General features: G+C 42.6%; 1 protein-coding gene across 1 annotated transcript; it reads left to right on the top strand.

Annotated features, from left to right (window-relative positions):
• The first annotated feature begins 4061 nt into the window (after positions 1-4061).
• Positions 4062-16826, top strand: lztr1 (leucine-zipper-like transcription regulator 1). Its single transcript, XM_021620977.2, has 20 exons — positions 4062-4694; positions 4838-4900; positions 5003-5059; positions 7008-7087; positions 7178-7286; positions 7397-7480; positions 7574-7631; positions 9432-9571; positions 9733-9934; positions 10941-10985; positions 11756-11866; positions 12064-12156; positions 12498-12593; positions 13004-13202; positions 13525-13694; positions 13815-14098; positions 14384-14533; positions 14719-14824; positions 14938-15018; positions 15569-16826. The coding sequence occupies exons 1-20, from the start codon at positions 4405-4407 to the stop codon at positions 15683-15685; spliced, it is 2535 nt and encodes an 844-aa protein (XP_021476652.2). The 5' UTR covers positions 4062-4404; the 3' UTR covers positions 15686-16826.
• Positions 16827-16912: the final 86 nt, after the last annotated feature.

The following is a 16912-nucleotide window of genomic DNA, read 5'->3' as shown; positions in this document are numbered from 1 at the left end:
CACTAGGCTACCCTGCCGCCCCATTACAGCTAGTATGATGCATTTCGAATCATATGATGCTGTGTTTTGCAGAATATGATGCAAAATGCATCCTACCAGCTGTATTTCTGTATTTTGAAAGTTATATATCTTGAAAACTTGATCGCTGACAAGCAAAACATTTTGGGACTATATCAACAATGCAGTGCTTAATTTGTAAATTGGTAGGTGCCAGAACAGTGTGCCAGAGAGGGGGGTGACTTGCGGGGCTCTGATGTACCAGAATACATGAAGAAAAAAATCACCTTTATAATAAATTCCATGCAGCATTATCATAGCTTTTGCTACTGGCATAGAGCGGTAGAGAAGAAGCGCTTGCATACATTCTACATATGGGGGGGGGGGGGGAAATGGAGCTTAGTGTCCGTGAAAAATGTGGCCTTTTATTAAAACATTGAATGAAATTAATTCTACATCATATTAGATTAATGGAGACTTTAGCATACTATTTTTAATACCTCACGAATGATCGAAATGACAGGCAACTTTGACACGGAGAATCTGAGATCACTAGAAATGAGTTTGTCTTGAATTCATCAATAGCTTAGGCCTGTGTGTGCGGGGAGACACATAGTATACAATATGAGGAGGAAATGATAGTCCTAAAAAAGCTTTGCAATTTCACTGACTCTCCCAATTGTGCGCTGCTCACTCGCCGGTGATGGCCGATGCACTCGTGCCAAAAAGCGTATCTCTCTCTTGCTTTACTTTGTAAAACAATGCTGTTGTCTCAATATGCCTATTTGGAAGTTGATAACAGGTTAGCCTTCTTTTCAGCAGGATCCATTTTCTTTCCAACCTGTGTTTTCCCGCGATTGTATTTGGAAATATTGTGAAATGCCTGTTTTGGCTGCATGCTGTTTGTTCACTGAAAGATTTTCCGCGCGTTCCGGACTGTAGGCATGCCTTTGCGGTTCGGCTACACACAATCCACACCTAGCCAGCATTTTTTTTATAAGCTATTGATCCTCTGTGGGTGAATTATAGTTTTACTCCTGATGTAGTATACAGAATTGTTTAATTTCTTCCTGAACAGACAGTGGTAATTCTTCAGCGTTGGCAAATGTAGGCTATTTCAATCTATCAGTGTTGCTGCGGCACCTCCAGCAACCTTCCTGTGGCTATGATTATATAAGGAAATAAATTATGAAGTGCAAAGCTGGAGAGAAGAGAGTTGAAGGTTCATGTCTATCAGAGTAGAAAGAGGGAGAGAGAGAGGTCATAGAAAGTGAATCTCATTTTAGTTATGTAAAGGATACAGTCGTGCTTCCTTCTCTCACCACAGCAATGGTCACGCGTTGGTATAGGGCACAATGTTGGGCAAACCATAAACCCGGTCCAGCCCAACATGGACACATTCTTAGAATATCAGGCACGTTTTCTCATTACGTTTTTTTTACGGGGCAGGAGTCAAAGTTGAATTAACTCAGATTGCTTTTATTATATTTTTTACATTGTAAACAGTGAAAATAATTGTTCATGCCACAAGATGTACTGGATCCTGGCAAATGGGTTCTGGAACGAAAATGTTAAAAACGGAGAAGTGCCAAACCTGTTCCAACTGGATCCGGCTCAAATTAAGCACTGCAGCAATTGACCAATGAAACAAATACCTACATTTATTTTCCCATAAATACAGTGCATGTTTGCAAAATGTAATGTACCCGGTAGGTGCTTGAGAACGGCAACGTTTGCAGTTACAATCTGAAGATATGCATAGCATTGTAACATACGTCACTCTCCCGCTTTAAAGTGTGTTTTGTGTTTATAGGGGGCAAATGGTCCCTTTAATTTCCCCTCTATTTATTTATGGTGAAATTGAATACTATTGAAAACTGACCCGAACCATTTCTCCATTTGTCTATTTGGTTGGTTTCAATGACAACAAGTTCAGATTCCCCTTTATGAAAAACACATATTCAAGAACATATTGAGGGCAAATTTAGGACAATAAAATGTGAATACTGAATAGTCGGATCTAACCCATCAGCCCTGCCAATTTTAGAAAGTGATACTCTTGTATTTTCGAAATAAAGACCAAATTAAAAAGGTGTCTGTTGTATTGCTTTATTATGAACGCTGTTCCCTATGTTAATATTTCACAAATGATATCTTGATGTGCTGCATTCTGCTTTTCTTTTCAAGCCATTTTATCATCTCTATTTTACATCCACTTTACCATAAAGTCATGATAGTAACAACGGATAATGTGTAAACACAAATGCGTGTGTGTCATTTTGTCTGTAACGTGGTTCAGTGTCTCTGAGTACAAAGATTTTTCGTGAGCGGTAATCAGTGTGGAATTTACAGTGCCTTCAGAAAGTATTCACACTCCTTGACACCCTGAATTTAAAATGGGTTAAACTGAGATTTCGTGTCACTGGCCTACCCCATAACGTCAAGGTGCAATTATGTTTTTCGAAATAGTTTACAAATTAATTCAAAATGAAAAGCTGGAATGTCTTGAGTCAATAAGTTTTCAACCTCTTTGTTATGGCAGGTATACGTTCAGGAGTAAAATGTGCTTAACAAGTCACTTAAGGAAATGCATGGACTCACTCTGTGCAATAATAGTGTTTAACATTATTTTTGAATGACCACCTCATCTCTGTACCCCACACATACAATTTGTTACAATAATTATCTGTAAGGTCCCTCAGTTGACCAGTGAATTTCAAACACCTGTATCAACCACAACGACCAGGAAGGTTTTCCAATGCCTCACAAAGAAGGGCACCCATTGGTAGATGGGTACAAATAAAAAATAATCTGACATTAAATATTATTTTTTTAATTATTTATCTAGGCAAGTCAGTTAAGAATTCTTATTTACAATGCCGGCCTACACCGGACAAACCCAAACAATGCGGGCTGGTTGTGAAACAGCCTGGATTTGAACCGGGGTGTCCTGTAGCACTGAGATGCAGTGCCGTAGATCGCTGCGCCACTCGGGAGCCTATGGTGAGCATGGTGAAGTTATTAATTACAATATGGATGGTGTATCAATACACCCAGTCAATACACAGATACAGGCGTCCTTCCTAAATCGGTTGTCAGAGAGGAAGAATACCTGTCATGGATTTCACCATAAAGCTAAAGAAATGTACTTTATGTCATGATACAAATCGTTATGTTTGGGGCAAATCCAACACAACACATCATTGAGTACCACTCTTTGAATTTTCAAGCATGGTGGTGGCTGCATGTTATGGGTATGCTTGCAATCGTTAATGACGAGAGAGTTTTATAGGATAAAAAGAAATGGAATGAAGATAGGCACATGCCAAATCCTAGAGGAGAACCTGGTTCAGTCTGCTTTCCAACAGACACTGGGAGACAGATTCACCTTTCAGCAGGACAATAACCTAAAACACAAGGCCAAATATACACGGTAGTTGCTTACTAAGAAGACATTGAATGTTCCTGAGTAGCCTGGTTACAGTTTTAAATTAGTTAGGCTTGAAAATCTATGGAAAGACATGAAAATGGCTGTTTAGCAATGGTCAACAACCTATTTGACAGAGCTTGAAAAAGAAAAAGGTGCAAATATTGTACAATCCCGGTGTGCAAAGCTCTTAAAGACTTATCCAGAAAGACTCACAGCTGTAATCACTGCCATAGGTGATACTAACATGTTTTTGTCTTTAGGAGGTATTGTGTGTAGATGGGTGAGAAAAACATATATTTAATCATTTTTTAATTCAGGTTGTAACACAGCAAATAGTGGAATAAGTCAAGGGGTAGGAATACTTTCTGAAGGCAGAGACCAGAGGAACATACTGTATGTACAGTACAGTACTTGGAAAAAAAACGTTTCATTTTCTGGCGACTGCACACGATGACGTGCGGATAAATCGAAGAGAAAAGCGAGCAACTCACTTTCTTACTGTGATTGGCTAAATATTCCCCATTGAGAGCCAATGGATGAGACTCTTTGTTGTTCATGGGAAATGATGTTCTAATACATTTCAAGATATATTGAGAACTATAAGAAACTTTATTGTATAAACTACAACTTCCAGCAACAGTTTCAGGGGCGTGGGCGATTTGTGACATTTTTTGTTTTGCAGCAAGAAAAACATTACGATTGTTGTAGCTAGTAAATGCCACTTTTGGTAACATAGATATTAATGGTATATACATTGTTGGAGTATTCATTTTTTTTTTTAGATAGAGGGGAACATATTAAAGATTTATCATCCCGATGTATTTATTTGTAACTAGCTGGCTATTCAGTGGCCGTTAACTAGCTAGCTTAGCTAGCCGGTTCGGGTAACGTTAGCTAAGTCACATCTCCTATTCTTGGTTGCCCTTTCGCCAGTAAAAAGGACGATTTTAAGATGAAAGGAAAGCTTAGCTAACTGAATGACAAACAGTGTATCTGCAAATTCATCTAGTAACTGTATCAGCATAATCCCAGGGTGGGTGGCTTTTGACCTAGAGGGCACGGTCTTGCTATGGACAGCTAAGAAGAGATTGGTTGGATGTGATGGTCATGTAACCATGTCTTGTAAATCCACCAAAGTTGCACCAAGTGTTGATTTCGACCATAGCTGCTCGGACAGTGTGGAATATTTGACACTTAATTTCGGCCCATTCGAGACTGTCCATCGCTGGAGAAGGCTCCCACCGTGTGATGAGTTTGTCGGTGCCAGGTGAGTTGACAACTAATGTCACTATACATTTATTTGTAGCTAGTGCTGCGGTGCTGACGACAATGTTGTTAGGCTATTCCTTGTGATTGCTGGTGTGACCATTGTGACAGTTGCATATGTAAAACATATTTTCAATTCTGCAGACGCAGCAAGCATACCGTTGTGGCATACAGGGATGCCATATATGTATTCGGGGGAGATAATGGGTAAGACATGTTTGAGTCACATATTCATGTGGTTGCATTGCAATGTCGAGGTCGTGTGGAAATCCTCAGTGATCTAACTAAGCCCCTATTGACTTCTGACAGGAAAAACATGCTGAATGACTTGTTGCGCTTCGATGTGAAGGACTGCTCATGGTGCCGGTAAGAATCACCTTCACAAATTCCTTTAAATATACCGCGCCTTCTGAAAGTATTCACACCCCTCCACATTTTGGTGTGCTAAATTGAAAATGGTTTGAATTGAGATTTTTTTTGTCAATGGCCTGCACACAATGTATGCGCGCACGACTGTATGTCGTTTTGGATAAAAGCGTTTGCTTATATATTTTATATATATAATGTCAAAGTGGTTTTATGTTTTTAGATTTGTTTTCTCAAATTAATAAAAAATGAAAAGCTTAAATGTCTTGAGTCAATAAGTATTCAACCCCTTCGTTATGGCAAGCCTAAATAAGTTCGGGAGATAACATTTGCTTAACAAGTCACATAGGGGGATGGTGCCAACAGAGAGGGCTGCCTTTCTTCCAGCTCTTAGGAAACTTTGCAGTATTATTTTTTTCTCTGTTTTATTTCTCACATTATTAGCCCAGAGAATGTTTTGTGTTACTACATACAGCCAGGGCATTTTTACAAGCATTTCGCTACACCTGCAATAACATCTGCTAAGCACAGGTATGTGGCCAATAAAAGTTGATTTGATAAGTTGCATGGACTCACTCTTGTGCAATTATAGTGTTTGACATAATTTTTGAATGACTATCTCATCTCTGTACCTTACACATACAATTATTTTTAAGGTCCCTCGGTCGAGCTGTGAATTTCAAACACAGATTCAACCACAGTGAGCTTTTCAAATGCCTCGCAAAGTGCACCTATGGAAAAAAATATATATATTCATTTGAGCATGGTGAAGTTATTAATTACACTTCGGATGGTGCATCAATACACCCAGTCACTACAAATAAACATGCGTCCTTCTTAACTCAAGGGAAGGAAACTGCTCAGGGATTTCACCATGAGGCCAATGGTGACTTTAAAACAGTTCCAGAGTTTAATGGCTATGACAGGAGAAAAATGAGGATTGATCAACAACCATGTAGCTACTCCAAAATACTAACCTAATTGACAGAGTGAAAAGAAGGAAGTCTGTACAGAATACAAATATTACAAAACATGTGTTCTGTTTGGAACCAGGCACTAAAGTAATACTGCAAAGAATGTGGCAAAGCAATTCACTTTTTGTCCTGAATACAAAGTCTTATGTTTGGGGCAAATCTTGAGTGGCTGAGTAACAGTTTTGACTTAAATCTAGTTGAAAATCTATGGCAAGATGTGATAATGGTTGTATAGCAATGATCAACAACCAATTGGACAGAGCTTGAAGAATTTAGAAAATAATAATGGTCAAATGTTGCACAATCCAGGTGTACTCAACAGGATTCAACCTGTCTCTAATTATTCTCTCTTGTTTTGGTCTCTCCACAGTAGATATGCTACCATTCTATCAGTTAAACCACCTCAAGTGGTAGTTTAGAATTAATCTTCAATCTAAATGTATATTTTTACAAAAATTCTTTGAGCAACAGGCTTAAATTTAATCTAGGTTTAAAATGAAAACTAAACTTAGATTAGAGGAATGATTTAATTTAAAACTAGGTTTAAAATTTGGTGCAACAAGATTAATAGATTAACCATGATTTAACCCAGTTTAAGTGTTAATCCATGTTGGTGCAACGCACCCTTAGAGACTTGCCCAGAAAGACTCACAGCTGTAATCACTGCCAATGGTGCTGCTACAAAGTATTGACTCGGGGATGTGAATACTTAGGTAAATTAGATTTCTGTATTTCATTTTCACAACATTTGCAAACATTTCTAAAAACATGTTTTGACTTTGTCGTTGTAGGGTATTGTGTGTAGATGGGGGAGGGTATTTAATCCATTTTGAATTCAGGCTGTAACACAACAAATGTGGAATAAGTTAAGGGGTATGAATACATTCTGATGGCACTGTACATGACACTGACAACACTGTTCTATAAGATCCATCATACTTGAACTGAAGGCTGACAAACTGAATGTGTTCCAGAGCCTTCACCACCGGCACGCCACCTGCACCCAGGTATCACCATTCTGCCGTGGTGTATGGCAGCAGCATGTTTGTGTTTGGTGAGTTTTTCTTCAATGCCTGCTAGTTTATGTTCATCTAACTTCACGTGTGGTCCGTAATAGCTTTAATCTTGTATTTTAACTTTTCAGGGGGCTACACTGGCGATATCTACTCAAACTCCAATCTTAAAAACAAAAATGACCTTTTTGAGTACAAGTTTGCAACAGGACAGTGGACGGAGTGGAAAGTGGAGGGCAGGTAATTTGTGATATAGGGAAGTACAATATGTGTTTACCAAAAGATATCACCTCTTAGTCTGTCATATTGCTTCAAGCAGTGGTATAATCATGTCTTTGTTTATATTTCAGTTTGCCTGTGGCCAGGTCAGCACATGGTGCCACAGTGTACAGTGATAAGCTATGGATATTTGCTGGCTACGATGGAAATGCCAGGTAGGTTTGTTTGACAATTGTGTCATATTTATTGACAATGTCCTGATGTTTACATAAAAAGATAACTGATTTGATGGTTTGCTCTACCTGCAGGTTAAATGACATGTGGACCATCAGTCTTCAGGACCGAGAGCATGCCTGTTGGGAGGAGGTCATTATGCAGAACCTTCTCTTAACGAAGGGACATACACAGGAGAATCTTCAAGCACACTCAAGTTTATAGACATGCAACCAACCACACATAATGCATATACATACAGTGCCTTTGGAAAGTATTCAGACCCCTTGACTTTTTCAACATTTTGTTACGTTTATAGCCTTACTCTAAAATGTATTTTAAAAAATCTACACACATAATGACAAAGCAAAAACAGGTTTAGACATTTTTGACAGTTTATTTTTATTTATAAATGATCACATTTATATTAGTATTCAGACCCTTTATCATTACTTTGTTGAAGCACCTTTGGCAGCGATTACAGCATAAATTTATAAATAAAAATAATTTATAATTTATAATTCATAATTTATAAATAAAAATAATTCTTGGGTATGACGCTTGGCACACCTGTATTTGGGGGAGTTTCTCCCATTCTACTCTGCAGATCCTCAAGCTCTGTCAGGCTGGATGCGGAGTGTTGCTGCACAGCTATTTTCAGGTCTCTCCAGAGATGTTAGATCGGGTTCATTTCCAGACTCTGGCTGGGCCACTCAAGGACATCCAGAGACTTGTCCTGAAACTACTCCTGCGTTGTCTTGGCAGTGTGCTTAGGGTCGTTGTCCTGTTGAAAGGTGAACCGTCGCCCCAGTCTGAGGTCCTGAGCACTCTGGAGCAGATTTTCATCAAGGATCTCTCTGTACTTTGCTCCGTTCATCTCTCCCTCGAGCCTGACCAGTGTCCCAATCCCTTCCCCTGAAAAGCATCCCAATAACATGATGCTGCCACCACCATGCTTCACCGTAGGGATGGTGCCAGGTTTCCTCCAGATGTGATGCTTGGCATTCAGACCAGAGAGTTCAATCTGGGTTTCATCAGACCATATAATCTTGTTTCTCATGGTCTGAGAGTCTTTAGGTGCCTTTTGGCAAACTCCAAGTGGGCTGTCATGTGCCTCTACTGAGGAGAGGCTTCCGTTTGGCCACTCTACCATAATGGCGTGATTTGGTGAAGTGTTGCAGAGATGGTTGTCCTTCTGGAAGGTTCTCACATCTCTATAGAGGAACTCTGGAGCTTTGTCAGAGTGACCTTCGGGTTCTTGGTCACCTCACTGACCAAGGCCCGTTTCCCCCCGATTCCTCTGTTTGGCTGGGCGGCCAGCTCCAGGAAGAGTCTTGGTGGTTCTATAATTCTTCTATTTAAGAATGATGGTGGCCATTGTGTTCTTGGGGATCTTCAATGCTGCAGAAATGTTTTGGTACCCTTCCCCAGATCTGTGTCTTGACACAATCCTGTCTCTGAGCTCTACGGACACTTTCTTCGACCTCATGGCTTGGTTTTTGCTCTGTCATGCACTGTCAACTGTGGGACCTTTAAATAGACAGGTATGTGCCTCTCCAAATCATGTCCAATTTAATTTAACACAGGTGGACTGCAATCATGTTGTAGAAACATCAAGGATGATCAATGGAAACAGGATGCACCTGAGCTCAATGTCAAGTCTCATAGCAAAGGGTCTGAATACTTATGTAAATGAGGTATTTCTGTTTTTTATTTTTAATACATTTGCAAAAATGTCTAATAACTTGTTTTCGCTTTGTCTTTATGGGATATTGTGTGTGTGAGGATTAAAACAAATATATATAATCCATTTTAGAAAAAGGCTGTAACGTTACAAAATGTGTGAAAAGTGAAGGGGTCTGATTATGTTCCGAAGCCACTGTACATGGCAACAACAAAAAAATGCATAGGAAAGCAAATGCTGATGTCATTTCTGTTTTTGTGGTGTCTCAGATTGAACAGAGCGGTGAGATCCCTCCCTCCTGCTGCAACTTCCCTGTAGCCGTGTGCAGGGACAAGATGTTTGTGTTCTCCGGCCAGAGTGGAGCCAAGATCACCAACAACCTCTTCCAGTTTGAGTTCAAGGGCCACATGTGAGTAAGCCAGATCAGACTGAACGTTAATAAAGCCATTCTGAACGAGTAGACACAAAAGAGAGGCATTTAATGACACTACGAAGGGAGTGCTTGTGCTGCTGATGTTCGAGGGTCAGATGACCGAGATTCTGTCTTGTCGATCCTCCCGTCACGCCCAGGTGGACGCGCATCCCGACTGAACACCTGCTGCGGGGCTCCCCCCCGCCCCCCCAGAGGCGCTATGGCCACACCATGGTGGCCTTCGACCGTCACCTCTACGTGTTTGGAGGCGCGGCCGACAACACGCTGCCCAACGAGCTGCACTCCTACGACGTGGACTCCCAGACCTGGGAGGTGATCCAGCCCAGCCTGGACAGCGAGGTATGTGCTCAGCAGGTGTCCAACTGGTCACCGAGTAGGGCCCCTAGTTATTAGTACTGATTAGTCTTAAACCCATTCCCAAATCCACTCCTAGCTTCTACTCCTGTGCAGTTGTAGAGAATGTGATTGGTGTAAGCAATTTGGGATTAGTTCCACTTTGTCCTCTGATAGGGGCTAGGTGGAATTTTCTCCATATTGCTTCAACCTATCAAATAATCTCAGATGCCCAGAAGTGCCTAGGGTGGAAGGGCTTATGGGTTGTAATGTATTCTCTATACCCGAAAAGAAGTGAAAACGTGGCATGTTTGCATTGTCGGGTGCATTGTCATATTTTTGGGCGCAGCCCTAATTTGATGTCAGAGGTACCCATGTGTCTGTGTTGATCGGGCTGCCAATACTACAGAACATTAGAGAGATGAGTTGCATAGCAAGCATGAAAAAAGACGGTGACTTTAATAAGCTCCCACAATGTTTTATTGAGACACCTAACATACAACTTTGTGTGCGTCCCAATAAATCACGGTGGGAGTGTATCAGAGTTGCAAGACATAACTTCAGATTCTTTTTTTCTTATTTTCATCCAGCACCTTAAAGGAAAATTCCACCCCAACACGATCTTTTGGTATTTGTTTCATTAGTTAATTGTTGATATAGTGAACAAAATGTTTTGTACATCAACAATCAAGTTTTCAAGATGTATGTAATTATGAAAATACAGAAATACAGCCTGTATGATGCAAAACGCAGAATCATATTGTGCAAAATGCATCATACTGGCTGTATTTCTCTATATTAAAAGTGATATATCTTAAACTTGATTGCTGACATACAAAACATTTTGGTACTATATCAACAATGCACAAATAAAACAAATACCAAAAGAGAGTTTTTGAGTGGAGTTTTCCCACTAAGATATGTGCATATTTTTGCATGCGATCCATTACATTTGTTCCATTTGATTTACACGTATATGTTTTGAAGTCCCACTGCTCTCTACCTTTTCCAGGATCCCCTTGGAAACGAGATGACCTCATCTCAAGGGTCAATCCTGGTAAAAAAAAATATATCTTTAATCAAATAGAAAAATGTCTCTCTCTGTTTGCTCTCTCTCTCGTCTGGTAAGCTGCCCCCGGCCGTAGCTTTTCTTCTCCATACAGTTACAGCTCAAAACAAACACAAAAAAACAACCGCTGTTTGATTTAAGCCAATCTGGGTGGTTCTTCTCCTCCTCGCACATACCCAACCCTTCTGAGTACTACAGAAACAAACAATCTCCAGAGGGAATTGAAAATAAGCTACAGAGTGCAGCTTTAATAACATCATTGTGTATTTAGTCAGAATGGAATAGCTCAACAAGCCACTGGTTAGGCATGCGCATAATTGGGGAGCGAAATAATAAGATATGGCCAAAGACCCCATAGACTAATTGATTGTCCACCTTGGATCTTCCATTGCCTATAGACCTGTGTCAATGCGGTACGAGCCACTGACTGCTGGGTCATATTCATTAGGGCACATAGTCACAAAAATGCTTTAAAACGTTGTGCACAAGAAAAAAAAATTGTCAGGTAGTCCCTCCTTGTTTCATTTAGTTGTCTTCTGTTTGTTGCCTAATGAACACGATCTAGGGGATTTCTAAAACATGGCTGAGGAGGAAAAAGCCATTGCATCTCTTGCCTCTTGTATCACGAACTGACCTCATCCGCTTTCCTCTCTTTCTAGTCATTTTGAAGGGATCTTCTGCTAAACCAGTGGGGGTCTCGTTTGTCCATGTTGCCCTAATCACTCCCTCTTTCTCTCCCATCCTCTCTCTCCCTCTAGATGCCCAGTGGAAGACTTTTCCACGCGGCCGCTGTGATCCAGGATGCCATGTACATCTTTGGGGGAACGGTGGACAATAATGTGCGCAGCGGGGAGATGTACAGATTCCAGGTGGGTGTCTGTGGGAGTTGAAAAGCATTTTTAAGGTCAAAACACACAATCAGCTACCCGACGTGTCACTGTGTTGCTCTGCATGGTGGGAACAATCGACGTATTGATTGAAGAAAATGAAATGGGTTAAATAGGACCATTTAGTCGCTCACTACCCATATTAACCCTTATGAACTTTTGTTATTCTTTTCCATCAGTTTTCTTGCTACCCAAAGTGCACGCTCCACGAGGACTATGGCAAGCTGTTTGAGAACCGTCAGTTTTGCGATGTGGAGTTCATCCTGGGAGAGGTGGGTCCTCACAGCTAATCAACGTGCTGCTGGGAGACTGAGCTGAGATTTTTTTTTTTTAAATAGGCACCAAATACATTTAATTTTTTTAAACGGACTGGAACAGGGACTTAAGGGTCTTATAAGAAACGCTCATTTTCGTCTTCCTTTGCTAAACGTTTTAAAACGTTTCCTGTTGCATGCCCTAATGAGCACGACCCTGCCTCGTAGAGGACAAAAGTGGATCAGCTGCCTTTTAATAATTAAGGGATTGTCCAGCTTTTTGCTTCCCTTCCTATTTTTTTCCTCTTTATTTTGACCTCCGCTCTCTTTCTCACTCCCTGTTCTTTCTCCGACTGCAGAGGGAGGAGAGAGTCCTTGGTCATATTGCCATCGTGACTGCAAGATGCCAGTGGCTGAGAAAGAAGATCCTGCAGGCCCGGGATAGACAGAGACAGGTAAGTGGAGAGAGCTTGGGTCCTCTACTCACCTTCGTCATGCTTTAGTCGTCAGTCTCCTATGTATAAATGACGTGGTGGAGCAGAGGCACACTTACAGAACTGTCAACATTATTCAGTATAACATGGTCCGTGCAGGAATCGAACCCACATTGCTGGTTTTGCCAGCACCATGCCCTTAACCCACTGACCCAATGGAATGACCATTTCCTAATTATTTGAATGTAACCCACATGGGGCTGATTTCCGTGACTCACATTGAGCCTAGCTCTGGACTAAAAAGCCCTTTCAATGGAGAACCTCCATTGAAAGGACTTTTTGTTGTTGTCCAGGACTAGGGTTAATAATATGTCTGGGAAACTGGCCCATGAAGTAGTGACTGTTTGTAAGTGTCCTATATCTGTGCGCAGAGGATTAAACAACAGGAGAACAGTGAGGAGGGGGGTGAGGAGGGGGCGGGGGCCGGAGGTCCCAGGGATATCCCAGGGGGCACCAGGGCTTCGGGGAACCAGCCGATGCTGGAGGTGCACATCAGAGAGGCCGAGGCCCAGCCCTTCGAGGTGTTGATGCAGTTCCTGTACACAGACAAGATCCAGTACCCACGCAGAGGTCAGAGTTCACCCACCGCTTCCTCATACCTATTCATAACCAAATCAACCCTTAGCTCCCAGCCCCCAGGGCACCCCTATCAGAAGGCAAGGTGGATAAATGACCATATTGCTTGAACCCAGCCACTCCTCTCAGGTCAACAGGAGTGTACAGGGGGTAAGAGCTAGGGGTTCGATTAGGGAAATATTTACCCCCACACATACTGCATATGAAACCTCTTCAAAAGAGCACTTACATTGTACTTGTCTTTCTTGGATAGTGGCGATTTTTAAGATCCTCTGCAATTGACTAAAATGTCAATGTTTTCCTGGACTCCCCTCAGGTCACGTCCAGGACGTTCTGCTAATCATGGATGTCTACAAGCTGGCGCTGAGCTTCAAGCTGTCGCGGCTGGAGCAGCTGTGTGTGCAGTACATCGAGGCGTCGGTGGACCTTCAGAACGTTCTGAGCGTGTGCGAACAAGCCAACAAGCTGCAGCTGGATCAGCTCAAGGTAGGACGACCCAAAAGAGAGTTTTTGCTAATTCCAGGTTGTAAAATCAAGCATTAGCAAAACAAATAAATATTCTGTCAATCTATCGCTCACACGACCTGTTCTTCTGTCCCACCATAGGAGCACTGTCTTAACTTTGTGGTGAAGGAGACTCACTTTAACCAGGTGATCATGACCAAGGAGTTTGAGCACCTGTCCACCCCTCTGATCGTGGAGATAGTCCGGCGGAAGCAGCAGCCTCCCCCCAGGGTGTACTCGGATCAGCCCGTGGACATCGGCACCTCCCTGGTGCAGGACATGAAGGCCTACTTGGAGGGCGGCGGCCTGGACTTCTGTGACATCGTCCTGCTATTGGACGGACACCCGCGGCCCGCCCATAAAGCTATACTAGCCGCCCGCTCAAGGTACTGTCACTGTACAGGGCTGTGATCAGTGGGGAGAAACATCTTAACATGGATGTCCTAACTGATTCCCCCCCCCATTGCAAAACTTTGTTGCGGTAACGTCTCGTGCCCTACTGAACACGACTCAGGTCTATTTGAATCCCACACGTGAACTACCACAACCTCTTGATCAGAAGTTGGGGTTGATTACTCGTGTTGAGTTACTTTCCCTGACTGCTTGTGTGTCCGTTCTGTATGTGTGCAGGCTTGTAAATGGGGTTGATGTGTCTCTCTTTCTCTGGGCAGCTACTTTGAGGCGATGTTCCGTTCCTTCATGCCCGAGGACGGCCAGGTGAACATCTCCATCGGGGAGATGGTACCCAGCAAGCAGGCCTTTGAGTCCATGCTCCGCTATATCTACTACGGCGACGTTAACATGCCTCCCGAAGACTCTCTGTATCCTCCCCACTCGGCCCCATACGTGGCTAGCATCTTCCACATTCATTTGTTATTGTGTCCAATACTATGGGGGAGCCATTTTGTATAATGCTACATGCATATTGGGTCATTAGAAGTGGCAGGACTATCACTTGGCAATACTGATCTTTGCGTGCAATGACGGCCTTGACTCTTGATAACAGCTACCTGTTCGCAGCGCCATATTACTATGGTTTCTCCAACAACAGGCTACAGGCCTACTGCAAGCAGAACCTGGAGATGAATGTGACGGTGGAGAACGTCCTCCAGGTATACTGCACCCACCGTTAATCCCCGCTCACGTGTTCTAATCTAGCCTGTAGCTGTATCCTGTTAGTGTGTGCCGCATTCATCCCCCTTCAGTTCCGTGTCCTTCTTTTCAGATCCTGGAGGCGGCGGACAAGACCCAGGCCTGGGACATGAAGAAGCACTGCCTGCACATCATCGTCCACCAGTTCATCAAGGTGGGTGGGCTACTGGTGTCTGGAGCCCTGGGGGGGTGTTGCCTCCCACTCCACAGCTAAACTAAGCCCCCGAGGGGAAACTCTGTGGGGAGTCCCCCCCCCCGTTGCCCAAATGGATTACCCCAGTCTTCCTCTACACAGTGGTTAGAGAAGAGACAGTTTACAGCCAAGCACCTTATCCTTCGCGCTTGTCGTCTCTCCTTACAGTGCCATTCCGGGAATATCTTTTTGTCTTAACTAACCAAGCAAAATGCTACGTACCTCTTTTTCTACGCCAGGGGCTCAAACTTGCCACCCTCGAGCCAGATGCGGCCCGCAGTTGTCTTGGTAATGTCTTACTTGTCAGGGTTTTCCTCTAGCCGATTTCATGCGGCCCGCAGTTGTCTTGGTAATGTCTTACTTGTCAGGGTTTTCAGTTTTGCACTTTGATCCGCTATTTTTTTTCACTCCCTCTTTTGGCTTTGCTCAACAACTTTGCTCTTCCTGAGTCTTTGTTTGATCGTGACAGTTTTTTATTTATTTGTTGCTTCTCCCCCTCCCCCTTCTGAAGGTGTCCAAGCTCCCCAACCTGAGGTCCCTCAGCCAGCTGCTGCTGCTGGACATCATCGAGTCCCTTGCCTCACACATATCAGACAAGCAGTGTGCAGAGATGGGCTCCGACATCTAGGACCAGGCTGCTCACTTCTCCCTACCGCCTACCGAAGCCCTCCGTGTCTGCTCCCTCCCTCTTTAGTCATTCCCTTACACCAGTGGAGGCTGGCGGAAGGAGAAGTGGGGAGGATGGACTCCCCTGCCCTCCCCATTTCTCCTTCCACTAGCAGCCACTGCCTTATACGTTACTGTGGGCCTTTACATAGCATTTCTTCATCCTTGTCCTAAATGTCAATTTGTATCTATGCTGGGTTACCTTGTATCAGCTCTCTTATTGGAAAATGATCACCTGAATGTGTACATCTGGGCCAGGCTTGAGAATGCTGACCTTCACGATTGCGCTAGCATGAAGTAACCTTCCGTTCATCCTTGTTCAGTTAGCCTGATTTCAGTTAGCATGGTTTATAAGTACCCTTTTTCATCTACTTATTTCCTCGTATATTAATCTTCTAATTTCAGAAATGGTGTAAAAAAGAAAGAAAGTTGAATTCTCCTGCATAGTAAGAGTACATACCACAGGAGGTTGGTGGCACCTTAATTGGGGAGAACGAGCTCGTGGTAATGACTGGAGCGGTATCAAATTCATCAAACATGGATTCCATGTCTTTGATTCAATTCCATTCGCTACATTCCAGCCATTTATTATGAGCCGTCCTCCCCTTTGCAGCCTCCACTGGTACATACTGTATATGTATCTATCATATAATAATTATTTATGGTTGCACTATTACAAAATACATTTTACGAAGTATTTAAGACATAGTTGCAGTACGTGGTCATTATTCTAAGGGGATTCGGTTTCCCTTAGCAACTAATTCAGTGTGTTCATTGAATGGCTAAGTATTTCCAACCTCTGCTTCGCGGTCAAGATGGTTTCAGATTAGCTATGGCATGTCTAGTACTTGAGTGGTGTTTATCTAAGCTTGGGAGAACCATGTTTAGTTTGACATTGACATTGGAATTGAATGGATATTTAACATTGGCAAACACAGGACCTATATTTCTAAGTCTCTGAACCAGCAGCGGCTGTACAGTTTGCAGAAATAAGCCCACTCAAATACTCTGTTTTAGTTATGACGACATGCTGCTAAGTCAAATGTTTGTTCACGTTGGTTGCGTGTACTCAAAGCTTTAATAAATGACCTATATGAAGTTCATCAATTAGTCTATGTATACTTAGCATACACCCCATCTTGTCACCCATAATAGGTTAGCTTTGTTTCAATTGATGTTTTGCTGTGAG

This window comes from Oncorhynchus mykiss, chromosome 11 (assembly GCF_013265735.2).
Source record: "Oncorhynchus mykiss isolate Arlee chromosome 11, USDA_OmykA_1.1, whole genome shotgun sequence".
In the NCBI taxonomy this organism is placed as follows: Eukaryota; Metazoa; Chordata; class Actinopteri; order Salmoniformes; family Salmonidae; genus Oncorhynchus; species Oncorhynchus mykiss.
This window is presented reverse-complemented; position numbering and strand designations above follow the sequence as displayed.

What these genes read in the sequence shown, in the direction of transcription:
- lztr1 (XM_021620977.2), top strand. Translation starts at nt 4,405, where the DNA reads ATGACAAACAGTGTATCTGCAAATTCATCTAGTAACTGTATCAGCATA. An exon ending in TTTGAGTTCAAGGGCCACAT is followed by an intron (nt 9,572 to 9,732) that starts GTGAGTAAGCCA and finishes CGTCACGCCCAG; the next exon opens with GTGGACGCGCATCCCGACTG. An exon ending in TCGTCCACCAGTTCATCAAG is followed by an intron (nt 15,019 to 15,568) that starts GTGGGTGGGCTA and finishes CCCCTTCTGAAG; the next exon opens with GTGTCCAAGCTCCCCAACCT.